Source organism: Petaurus breviceps, unplaced genomic scaffold, assembly GCF_028583685.1.
Source record: "Petaurus breviceps papuanus isolate PSGF00001 unplaced genomic scaffold, PetGlider_PUasm1.0 208, whole genome shotgun sequence".
In the NCBI taxonomy this organism is placed as follows: Eukaryota; Metazoa; Chordata; class Mammalia; order Diprotodontia; family Petauridae; genus Petaurus; species Petaurus breviceps.
The window spans coordinates 28,004,313-28,017,202 of record NW_027185852.1 but is presented as its reverse complement, the minus strand read 5'-3'; the positions used below and the strand labels follow the sequence as shown (position 1 = coordinate 28,017,202).

General features: G+C 49.8%; 1 protein-coding gene across 1 annotated transcript; it reads left to right on the top strand.

Annotated features, from left to right (window-relative positions):
* The first annotated feature begins 7,268 nt into the window (after nt 1–7,268).
* Nucleotides 7,269–8,528, top strand: LOC138165139 (forkhead box protein E3-like). The gene has a single exon (XM_069093292.1). It carries the CDS (start codon nt 7,269–7,271, stop codon nt 8,526–8,528), a length of 1,260 nt encoding a protein of 419 aa, XP_068949393.1.
* Nucleotides 8,529–12,890: the final 4,362 nt, after the last annotated feature.

Below are 12,890 nucleotides of genomic sequence, written 5' to 3'. Positions count from 1 at the left end.
TTCCTGGGCAAGGTCTGAAGTGAGAATAATGGGGGTATTGAGAGGGGAGGTGTCCCACCAAACAGGGGTCTGGGATCTACAACATTCCCTCCAGTCTGGGTGCTAATCCCTGCTCCTGTCTCTGGACCCCTGGATCCTGTGTCTGAAATGTCTGATGTTGAAGGGATTGGTTGGGGGCCAGGCCCAATCTCTAGTTGAGGGCAAGTATTCACCCAGAGAGCTATGGGGCCAATCAGTCAGGCTCCCCCTGGGCTCTAACAGGCAGGGGCAGGGGGCAGGGTACTAATCCTCCTTTTCAGCCTGGCTGGGCCCCTCTTTTCACAAGCCCTGGGCCGAACGTGATTCGGCTGAGCAGCCCACGCTACAAGGACCCGCCGGCCCCTTTCTCATGGGGCCCGAATGGCTTCCAAGTGACCGCTCCGGGGGGGAGAGGTTAGGTGGGGAGGGCAGCCCTTTGTCTGACTGCCGGGGCCCATGGGCGATGACCCATGTGCACGGAGATCCAGGCTGGCAGGAGGGATTAAGGGCCAGCTCCATTTCCCTGGGGGCCTGTCCTTCCTTTCTGAAATGGCACTGGGCAGTGGGGCCTGCTTGGAAGGCTGACCAGCCAAGAGCAGGACTCCCTCCAGCAGGAGATCCCTCCCCAGATAGGAGGGTGGGAACTCCCACCCCTGTCCAAAGCTGTTAGTGTCTGGCTCCAAGGCTCCCCTCTCTGGCTCACCAGTCTTAGTCATTGCCCTCCTGGGCTCCCCGCCTTGTCTCTGGCCATGTCTGCCTTTGGGACAGGGGGCCTCTCTGGCATTGTCTGGCTGGAGATGTCAAAGCTGGGCTTCCAACCAGGCCTCTGAGTCATTGAGGGAGCCTCAGGATGTAAGGAAGGGGCTGGAGAGGAAGGGAAAGGGGGTGGGGTGGGGCACCCTAGCCAGAACCTGCCCAAAGCCAGAGGCTCAGACCAGGGGAAGGAGTCAATTATCTCCTCTCCCCTTCCTTCTCTTTTTCCTAGAACCAGATATTTGGGCTGACAGACCTCTAGAAAGAAACTGCCCAGTATAGGAGTAAGAGCTCTGCTTTTGGACTCAGAGAATTCGGGTTGTAGTCCCGGTCCTGTTACTTATTTGTGACCTTGGATAAGTTAATTTAACTCTTTGGGCCTCATTGTTCCCATTTGTAAAATGGGGAACTCAAAATAGTCGGTTGCTGGGGCCCTATCCAGATCGAAGTCCTATGATGGTCATCCAACAAGCCCAGAAGGAATCGCTGCCCCATCCTCAATGTTCTCATCCTCCTCTTCCCGCTCCAGATGGAATATGGCCTTGTCCCCACGTCCTTGGGCCCTGAATAGTGTCTGGAACCAGGCCTCCCAAGCGCTTATGACCATTTCCAACCACATCACCATGTGCAAGCTCCCCTGGCTCCCCAATTTGTGTGTTTCTTCCCTGTAGAATATAAACTCCCTGTGGGCAGGGACTGTCTGGTGTGCCTGTATTTGTATCCACTTAGCAAATGCTTTATCATTCATTCATTCACTCACTCATTCACATACAGATAAAACAAATTAAGTACAGAAGGTTTAGATAACTTAGCCAAAGTCACACAGCTAATAAATGACACATGGGGAATGAGAACCCGGCCTCTTAATTTAGTGTGAGGACCTCCTCCCACTCCCACTCCAGGGATCCTAGGCAGAATGATTTCTAGTTCCAGACTGAGCCCTGACCCTGGTCCCAGGCTGAGTCCTGACCTTGGTCTGCATTTTACAAATCCATTCTCTTTTCAATGAGAGAGCACCTCTGGTTGGCCCAGTGGGGTCATCCTCCCATGTGGCTTTATGGTTCAGAATTGTCCTGCTGCAAAAGAGTCATGAGCACCCTCAGCACATACAAAAATGGCCTTTAAAAATAAAATAAACAAACAAAAAAACCAACCAGCCTCGCCACGAGATTCTTTTAGAACCTTCCAGACCTGGAAGGGACCTCCAAGGCCATCCATTCCAGATTCCCACTGAACAGAAATGTCTTCCAGAGCCTGCTTCTTGGAAGCAGCCCATTGCATTACTGAACTTTGTGGGAAATGATTGACATTAAGCCCACATTTGCCTCTTTGCAACTCCTCCTTTCCTTCCCCCACCCCCCAGATCTGCCCCTCTGGGGTCAAACCGAACAAAGCTAAGCCCTCTTCCCTGTGATGGTCCCCGCATTATTTCTGATGGCTCTCATAATCTCTTCCCATGGCCTCTCTTCTTCATATCAAATATGTCTAGTACTTTGGACTGTCCTGTGAATGGTGAACTGAGAACTCCATGCTTGGGGAAGAGGAGGGAGAGGAGGCAGAGCCAGCTGGGCTAGACCCAGCAATCCTCCCTGAAAGGAGTGGCCAAGGTCTGGCTGAACAATTTTCTTTCATTTGCCTGAGCAAGCTGTCATTTGGATGGCAGTGGCCCTGTAGACTTTGGGAGTTGAGAGCTGGGGAGGTCAGGGGCGAGTCTGGGAGAAGCTTCTTGATCCGTATTCAATTGCCCCAGGACAGGAAGGAAGTCACACAAGCTCATCCTTCTCAGTTTACCTGCGTCTTGCCCTGAGCACTAGTAAGAAAGGTCATTGGCTTGGCGCCAGTTTGGGGAGAGAAGCTGGGAGGGATGGTTGTAGTTGGAGGTTCTGGGCTTAGCCTATAGTGTAGGGTGGGTTGTGGTGGGGGGTGGGGTGAGGTGGAAGGGAGAGCCCTTGATTTGATCTCAGAGAGACTGGTTTCCAGACTGGGACACTTACTAGCTGTGTCATCATCCTGGCCAAGTCATCTAAGTGACCTGTGCCTCAGTTTCCTCATTTATTAAATGGGAATAACAATAATATTTACATTACCTTAATCAGAGGGCTGTTATAAGAAAATACTTCATAAATTCATTCATTTATATGTTCATTCAACAAATATTTGTTACTTTAAAGTGTTACAAGAATGATAACATTGTGAAGGAAGCCTGCACTTATAGGAGAGGTTTTCCACGGGTTTTTGCTTTGTGGATATGTGTGTGTCATGGCCCCTTTGGCCAATCCATCTGGTGAAGCCTAAAACAAGATTCTTGTAATTGTGTTTTTAAATGTATAAGATAAAATACACAGGATTACAGAGGGAACCAATTATATTGAAATACAGTTATCAAAATAACAGAACCTGTGTTAAGAACCCCTAACCCCAGGAAATCTCCGGGTTTGAATTTCATCTTCTGCAGTTTCCAGCTGTGAGACCACAGGCAACTTATTTAAACTTTCTGTGTCTCAATTTACCATTTTCACATCAACTCACAGGGCCCTCTGTGGTGAGAGATTGTAAAGAATACAGTAGCTCTCCCTCCCCACCATAATCTGCTAAATAAAGAAGGATCCAAATGCTCAAAACCCTATTACCTTTGTCAGAATAAGACCAACAGCAACCATAAAAGTTCCATTTTCCCATCATTCATAGCATCATTCACAACATTTGGTTATCAGCTAGTCACCAATTCCCCAGGCACTCTCCCCTACTTTAAGCAGTTCTAGTATAGAACCTTGTTCAGTGCCTGGTCCTGTTTGACCCATATAAGAACCTTATAAAAATCCACATTGCTTCTCTGTGTTGCACACCTAAATCCATCTAGGACCCCAGAGGTTTGTCCTGTCTATCCTCCCTACCTGTCCTTCATTCTAGGAGGATCCCCAGTTCTACTAAATGCGATTACTCTGTCCTCTCCTGTCTGTGCATCCCAGTCCTGTCTGTTCTCACCTTTGAAGCATAAACTGTTGTTCAGGACTGTGACTAGTTGTTTAGTGGCCTCACCCACAACTTAAGTGTTGGGAGTCCCAAATAAATGTTGAACACAAGGATAGAATCAGGCATCACATACCCTGTTGGCAGGTCCCACTCCTTCTTTCTCCCCTACACTGATGCTGTGACTAGGGACCCTGCCCTGAACCATGTGTCCCTCAGACTTTTCCCCCTGTCAACCTAAGTGACAGATTGCTGCTTTTTCCTGTCCTGGATCTTGCTATTCTAAACCTTCTTAAGTCTGCATTAAGATAGGAACCAATTAGGGGTGGCCAGGCGGCTCATCGAGTAAGAGCACCGGCTCCCGAGTCCGGATGACCTGGAGATCAAATCCTGGGCTCAGACACTCAGCACCACACCCAGAAATAACTGGCTGTGTAACCTTGAGCAAGTTACTTAACCCTGATTGCTTTAAAAAAAAAAAAAGATAGGAACCAATTGGAATAATGTATGCCAATTGTATAATTTGAATGTAGCAAAGTGCTATGGAAATTTATAATTGTTCTAACTCTGTTCCCCCCCCCCCCATAGTACCTAGTTTTGTGCTGTGACTTCAAGGACCTTCTTCAACATTGGGGAAAAGAGAGTCAGGGCAGGTGAGGCTGGCTAGGATTCGGGGTTCTAATGTAGATCCAAAGTAGTGTGATATGTGGGGGGCACCAGTGGAGGACTGAGAATTCTGCCACAACTCTCTCCTTTGGACTGAGGCATGTATCAATCAATCAATTAACAAACAGTTGTTACTTGCATATATTACTAGAGAGGGCACCTCACTGTGTAACTTGGGATGTTATTTCACCTCTCTGGGCCTCAGTTTCCTCATTTGTATAAAAGAGGGCTGGACTAGATCACAACTTTTTATTTGAGAATCATAGAGTTGGGAGGAATCCCAATGGCCCTCTTTTCCAGTCCTCACCTGAACAATAATCCCCAATAGGTGGTCATCCAATTTGGCTTGAAGCCTTCCAGGGAAGGGGAGCCCCTTTCCTGAGGAACCCAGCCAGAGTCTTAGATTACTCTAAATTGTAAGGACATCTTTTTTTTTGTTTGTTTTTACCTCAGGCTGACACTTGCCTCCTTTTAACTGTTAGCACACTGCTCTTTGGGTCTGAGCAAAACAAGTCTGATCCCTCTTCAAAATATCCCCTCAGATACTTGAAGACAGGCACTATGACCCCCCCCCCAAATTTACCCTTCAGGCTAAGAGTCCCTGTTTCCTTTAGATCATTCCCACATGATATTATCTAGAAGACCACCCTGCTTGTATATCATAGCCTTGGACGATAGTAAAAGATTTAGAACTGGAAGGGACCTTTTATTTTACAGATGTGGAAACTGAGGCATGGAGAGGTTAAGAGACTTTTCCAGGATCACATGACTAATAAGTGTCTGAGGCAGGATTTAAACTTAGGACTTCCTGACTCTGAGTCCAACACTTGATCCACTGTGCTGCCCTGAACCCAACCCCTTCACTTTACCCATGAGGAGACCGAGGTCCATTGAGGATCCAGTGGCTTGCTTAAGATTATATAGCTAGTGGGTGATAGATCAGGGAGCCCTCTCACTCCAATAAAAGGCTTTCTTCTCATTCTACATTCACTAAGGCTCATTTTCCTCATCCCATTTACACGGAGCCAGGAGTGGTCCCAGCTCTTCTTGTCCCCAGCATAACCTAAAACAACCACTTTGGCTGCCTGAAAGACTTCCTGAAGGTGGGATCTGAGCCAGAGGAGCCTGGAGGTGGAGATGAAGAAGGAGAAAATTCTTTTCTTTTTTTCCTTTTCACACATTTAGCTTTTCCCCAATTACATGTAAAAGCTTTTTTATAACGTTCATTGTAGAAAAAAAATTGAGTTCCAAAATCTCTGCTCTTCCCCCCCCCCCAGAAGGCAAGTCATTTGACAGATGAAAAAAAAAAAAAACAAGAAAAATAGGTTTCAAAGAAGTATGCTTCGATTTGCATTCAGACTCCATAGTTCTTTCTCTGGAGGTATATAGCGTTTTTCAGAATTGTCTTGGATCATTGTGTTGTTGAGAATAGCTAAATCAATCAGTCTGTACAATATTGCTGTCACTGTTCTCCTGGTTCTGCTCATTTCACTTTGCATCAGTTCATGTAAATCATTCCAGATTTTTTTCTGAAAGCCACCTACACAATAGTATTTCAACACAATCATGTACCACAACTCGCTCAGCCATTTCTCCAATTGATGGTCATCCCCTTAATTTCCAATTCTTTGCCACCACAAAAAGAACTGCTATAAATATTTTTGTGCATATAGATCCTTTTCTTTTCTTTTTTAATCCCTTTGGGATACAGACCTGGTGTGCTATTGCTGGATCAAAGGGTATGCACAGTGTTTTAACCTTTTGGGCATAGTTCCAAACAGAGAAGGAAAGCATTCTAAACTTAAGGGACAGCCAGTGCAAAGACAGAGAGGAACAGCAAACAGGCCAGTGTCGTTGGATCACGACTAGCTGTGAAGGGGAATAGTGTAAAAGACTGAATGCCAGCGAACTGTAGCTGATTCTGGTGTGATTGGGAGTCACTGGCACTTTAGGAAGGTCCATTTGACCGCTGAGTGGAGCACAGACTGGAGTGGGGAGAAGCTGGAGGAATGGGGACCCACTAGCAGGCTGGGTGCATGCAGAAGTCAGGTTTGAGTGGTGAGAGCTGTACCGAGGGGCAGAGGGCTTGTTGTGAAGGTAGAAATAACAAGGCTTGGACAACAGATTGGATATGCAGGTGAGGGGGAGCCAGAAGTCAGGGTTGCTCAGGCTGTGAGTGTGTGACTGGGTTGGATGGGAATAATTTTTTCCTAGCTATCACAAAGGATTTAGAGATTATGTAGTGCAGCCAGCCTCATTTCAGAGATCAGGAAACTGAGGGTGAGACCCGTCGTGAGGAAAGTGTTAGAAAGCCTTAGAGAGTTATTGTAAATATGTGGCACACACATTTTCGAATAGAACCAGGATCTGTCTTTTCCAAGCCTGATTCTATCTCTACTCTAAGAGCCTGGGTCATCGAGATGGAGAGCAGAGGGGAGGAGGGGAAGAGATTGCCATCCTGCCTAGAAACCAGAGAACATCCTTTTCGGGTTGCCCTGGGCCTCAGGCTCCCCCCCCCCCCATCTGCCTCCCCTGAGGGCAGAATCCCTACAGCCTCGTCCTCCAAGATCCCTCCCCCGCCTGAATCTCTCGCCCCACTGCCCCGAAATAGTGAGGATGAGACTCAGGTTGGGGTAGAGACAGGAGGGGCCGAGGGGCGGAGAGGTGGGCGGCTCTCGGCTGTCAGAGCTACGGGGCGATGAGTGGTTCTCTCTACTCTGCTTTAGGGGCGGGTAACCACTGCTGCCGACCCTACATAAGGAGGCTGGGTGCCCGGACTGCCCTTCCTCTCTACAGGGGCGCGGGAGCTGGGGACGGGGACCAGGTGACCTGGGTCCCCCGAGGCCGGGAGCGGGAAGTTTATGAATCCGCCGGACGCTTTCTCCTGCTTCCCCAGCCTGGGCTTGGCGCTGGCGCCACCCTCTCCGTCGGGGCTGCCCTCATCTCCGGTGCCCCCGCCGCAGCTGCCAGCCAAGGCGGAGTCGAGCGGGGCCGTGCCGGGTAGGGAGGAGCCGGCGACCGTCGGGCCGGGCCGTGGGGAACCCGGGGCCGTCGGGGCTGTCGGAGCCGTCGGCGGCGGGAGGCGGCGCAAGCGGCCGGTGCAGCGCGGGAAGCCGCCCTTCAGCTACATCGCGCTCATAGCCATGGCCATAGCGCACTCCGCAGAGCGTCGACTCACCCTGGGTGGCATCTACCGCTTCATCACCGAGCGCTTCGCCTTCTACAGGGACAACCCGCGAAAGTGGCAGAACAGCATCCGCCACAACCTCACGCTCAATGACTGCTTCGTCAAGATTCCTCGCGAGCCGGGCCATCCTGGCAAGGGCAACTACTGGGCGCTCGACCCCGCGGCCCAGGACATGTTTGACAGTGGCAGCTTCCTACGCAGGAGAAAGCGCTTCAAACGCAGCGACCTCAGCACCTATCCCGGCTACTCTCCGACACCCAGATCCGGGCCTCCCGCGCCTTCCGGGGCCAGCGCTTTCGGGCCGCCCCCGCCGGCAGCAGCAGCCCGCGCGCCCCCCTATTCCGCGTCGCTCTACGGGGCGCCCTACACTGCGGCCCCGACGGCTCCGGTGATGGGGCCGGGCCCCCAGCCCCTGCAACCCTATCCGGGGGGCTCAGGGGCGGTGCCCCCGCCCCCTCCTCTGCCTCCGCCGCGCGTGTTCAGCATTGACAGCCTCATCAGCCTCCAGCCTGGTTCCGACGGGGCGGCCTTCCCTGTTTCAGAACCCGGGTCGTGTTTTCCAGGCCCCGCAACGGCGGCGGCTGCAGGGCCCGGTGGTGGGGTGCTCCTAGGCAGGGGGCCCCCAGCCTCTGCCCATTCAGTCTCCTACCCTCCCTACCCTGCATCTCCTCCTCCAATGCACGGTTCGAGCTACGGGCCGCCTGGCAGCCCCCAACTGTATGCGCTGCCCCCCAGGCTGGAGTTAACGACCGCTCTGGCTGGCCCCCAGAGCGCGGAGCCCTCAGGCGCAGAGCAGCTGCTTGGCCTAGGTGGACCTGGCCCTGGCCCGGGACCTGGGCCCGCCGTCGGCGTCAACGGGCTGGCCCAGTTCGGGCCCAGTGGCGCTTACCTGAGACAGCCGAGCTTCGCCGCGGGGCTGGAGCGCTACCTGTGAACTGTCTCCCTCTCTCCTTCCTACTTCCTGTTCCAGGAGGATCCCCCTTCCCTCCGCTCTAACTTCTTCCTCTTGCTGTGCTCCCCTCCCATGTCTTACCCTTGCCTCTCTCCAATTCCCTTTCTCCCCCATCCTCCCACCAATCTTCCTCCTATAGGGTTTGGTGGGGGCGGTGAGGGAAGGGAGGAGGAAAGGAAGCCAGGTTGGTTTGGGGACGGGAGGTACCCCTTCCATTTCTCCTCTCTCCTCCTCCATCCCCTCATTCCGCCTGCTGTTACTTCTTCCTTCCGTCTCTTTCTCCATCTTTTTCCTTCCTCCCTTATCCCTCTCTACTTGTTTCTCCTCTCCTGTTTCATTAATTCAGCAATTATTTATTGAGCTCTTCCTTTCCTACTTCGCCCTATTTCCTCTCCCCAGTGCACTGCACCCTCCCTCCTCCCCCCCCCCAGGCGAGAGTGGGAGAGTAGGACTGACTAGGTTCAGTTTTTTGAACTCCCCGCCAGCTGCTACTCCCGGCCCAACACAACTCCCTCTCTCTTCCCCACTTATCCCTTCCCTTCCTCCTCCCCAATCCCTACAGTTCTCACAGGAGGAGAGACACCTGGAAAGTACTTAGAGATCAGAGAAACTCGGTGGAATATATGACATTTTGACCCCCATCTGCACCCCGACCCCCTTCACCCCATCTGCCCAGTAACCCGGACCCTTTTGTATTCTCTTTTTTTAAGCGATGGTTGAAGAATAAAAGATCCCTTCCATACAGTGCGTGACTGTTTAAGGAAGGGAGGGGCTGCGCTGATCTGTGAGGGAGGAGGGGGGACCCTACAACTTTCCCAATACACCTAACAAGTGACCATCCAGTAATGGGATGAAGCACATTTCCTATGGCAAGCCCTTTACAACTGGGAAAGCTAGCTCTTAAGAGGAAAGTTTGTCCTGACATCCAGTCCAAATCTGGCTCCCTGCACCTTCCTTCCATCATTCATACTTTTGAGCCCCAACAAAACAAAGCTGCTTCCTCCTCCCCAAGGCAGCCTAGGAAGCACTAACCACCCCCACCGCCTAGATCTTCTGCAGGGTCCTCACTAGACTTGGTTTCCAGATCCCTTCCCTTCCCCCCCCCCCCCCCCCCATTGTTCTGTCCTACGTGTAGGGGTTTTGTATGTCAGTCAGCAAACATTCTTTAAGGCTCCTTAGGTTCCAGGCACAGTATTAAGTGCTAGGAGTACAAAGAAAGGCAAAAACCTGGTCCCTGATGGCAAGGAGCTCACAGCCTAATGGGGGAAACAACATGCAAGCAAGTATGTTCAAACAAGCTAAAGATAAGGTAAAATGGAGATAATCCCTAGAAGCCACAAGTGTTAATATAGATAGTATCCACGGAATCCTGTCTATGGGATGGGTCTTCCGGCTTTAAGGAAGCCAGGAGGCAGAGATAGGGTGGAGAGCATTTCAGACATAGAAGGCAGCCAGTGAAAATGTCCTCAGTCAGGAGAGGAGAGTCTTGTTCAGTCTGTCACTGGATCACAGACTGCTTATGACTTGGGGGAGGGGGAAGAAGATTAGAAAGCAGATTGGGGGCTGGGTCCTGAAGGGCTTTAAACTCCAAAAGGGAGGGGATGATGTGGTCAAACCTGCACTCCAGGAAGATCTCTTTGACAGCTGAAAAGAACATGGACTGGAATGGGGAGGGACTTGAGGCAGGGAAACTTGCCAGGTGGCTATGACAATCATCCAGGCTGGGTGGTGGTAGTGTCCTAGGAGTGAAGGGGTCATATATGGCTTATATCATGAAGGTAGAATTGATGAGACTTGGGAACAAATTCGATATTGGGGTTGAGAGAGTGAGAAGTTAATGATGATCCCCAGGTTTCAAGCCTGGGTGAGGGGGAAGATTAAGAAGAGGAGAGAACTTGGGGTGGGGAAAAGAGGTCAAACTGCTGCTGTTTCTGACAATTCTGAACTCCCCATGGGAGAGCTGTGATACCACTTGCTGGGATTCGGTGGGGAAGGGGGCTACCCTCTATGAGTCACAGCTGCGGTCATATCCGTTGACCTTTTCACCCCACAGAAGTCAGTATAGGGCTTTTGCTCACCACTGTCCTTTTCCCTGTTAAAAGTCAAGAGAATCCCCTGAATGTGGGGAGGAGGGCATCCATGTTGAAGACAACACTCCTTTCTCTCCCTGACCCCCCCCCCCATAACATTAGTAAGGGTTGATTAAGTACCCACTGTGTAGAGAGTCTGGTCCTGGGCACTGGGAGAAATACGGTGATTGGATGGTACCTGGCTTCAGAGACCTTATAGTCTAGGAAAGAGAATGAGATACAGATAAGCTCAAAACCATCATATCATATAAGATTTTGAGCTACAAGGGACTTATGAAGTTAACTAGTCCAATCTTTTCACTTTATAGACAAGGAAACCCAAGCCCTCAGGGAGGGCTTCAGTGCATCAGAGATCAATCAATGAATCAAGTGTTTGTTGCCTACTATGCACCTAGCACGGCGCTAGGGACTTTGGTCTTAAAGACAAAGGTGAAATAATCCCTGCTTCCAAGGAGTTTACAATCTAACAAATGAGGCAACAAGTGCCCATATGGGTTGATCGAAGACATTCGCAGAGCTTGAATGGAAGGCACTAGAAACTGAAAGTGGACTTGGAAAGGCTTAGTATTTGAGCTGAGCCTTGAATGAAAGCAGGGATTTCCCAGTGCATTCCAGACATCTAGGCAGTCAGTGCAAAGGAACAGAGATAGGAGATGGAGTTTGACGTGTGAAGAGCACTTGGCCAGTGCTTGCTGCTGCTTGTCCTTCATTCTTGATATCAGGGTGATGACGTCATGACATGAAAGTGAATTGGATTTGAGTGAGGGACGGCTGTGTACAGTCATCAGCCTCACTTTCTTTCCTCCTCCAGAGCCATCTGGGTCTAGTGGCAAGATCTGGATCAGGACAACTGGAGATGGCCCAAGATGCAGTGGGGACCTTGGCCTTTTCCAGCTAAGGTCTTGAAGAGGTCTCAGTTTGACTGAAGCAGAAAGTGAGGCTTTGTTGACCAATGCATCTAGATCATGGAAGGCATGGAGAGGAACAAGGTATATCGAGACAGGAAAAGTAGGAAGGCATCAGGTTATGAAGGGCTTTGAATGCCCAATGGATGAATTTATGGTTGATCCTAATGGTAATTGGGAGCCCCGGGAGATTATTGAGTAATTAAACTTAGCTATTTAAATGTTGCTTTCCTTTTGTTGAATGTAAGTTCCTTGAGATCTTAGCTTTGCATAGTTTCTGGTGCATAGGAAAAACTCAACAAGTGCTTGCTGAATTGAATTTATGTATTGGTCTCCTTAAATATTCCCTTCTTGTTTACTTGGCTGTTTCATCTATTTTACAGAAGGTCCTTCCCTGATCTCTTTATAAAGAAAGCCTTCAATGGAAGCTTTCATTTCATCTGCATAAACTGCCATTGCATAGGATATACCCCACAGAATCTGAAGTGGTGAGAGATTCTGGAATCATGTGATACCCGTGCCAGAAAATACCTCTGACAAGTGGTCATCCAACGCTTCTTTAGAGATCTGCAATGAAGGTAAACCCAAGAACCCCTAGGAAGCCCATTCCACTTTGTTGGAGGTTTTCCCTGACATTAAAACTAAACCTGCCTTGTAATTTCCCCCCCTTGCTGAATGTTGACTATTTTGTTTAATCTTTGTATTCCCAGCATTTACCTTGGTGTCTGGCACTTAGTAGGTGCTTACTGAAGAAAAGAATGAGTAAATGAATGCCCTTTGGTGAGCTGTTAATAAAGTTAATCCCTCTTTTACAAGATAAGCCCTTCATAAACTTGAAGGGGACAGAGTGGCAGAGTGATCAAAGGACTGATCTTGGAGTGAGAAAGTCCCATTAAAATCTTTACCCTGTTATTTCCTGGTTTGTGTGACCCTGGCAAGTCACCCAGTGTCTCTGAGTCTCAGTGTCAACCTACATTCTCCATGAGGGGAAAAGGGCTAAACTTATATCTATCTGCCATCTTTCAAATGTATTGGGTCTAGGTTCAGAAGGAAATCTGATTCTCTGATTTAACTCAGTGAGAGGATGACATTTAGTTTAAACTTGCCAGCCAGTTTGACCCCAACCCATCCCACACTGTTTACACAAAAATTGCCAAGAAGAGTGAATAGAGAACCCATTTATTCAAGCAAAACAACAGAGAGCAGAAAAATTTTACACTTTAGAATATTCCAAAGAACTCATGAGAATGAATGAAGTTTTCAGTTGGGAGTGAGATAAGGTCTGGGGTCAAACTGGCTGGCAAGTTTAAGGGGGGGGGGACGGGCGCGAGGCAGGGGAGAGGCGCGGG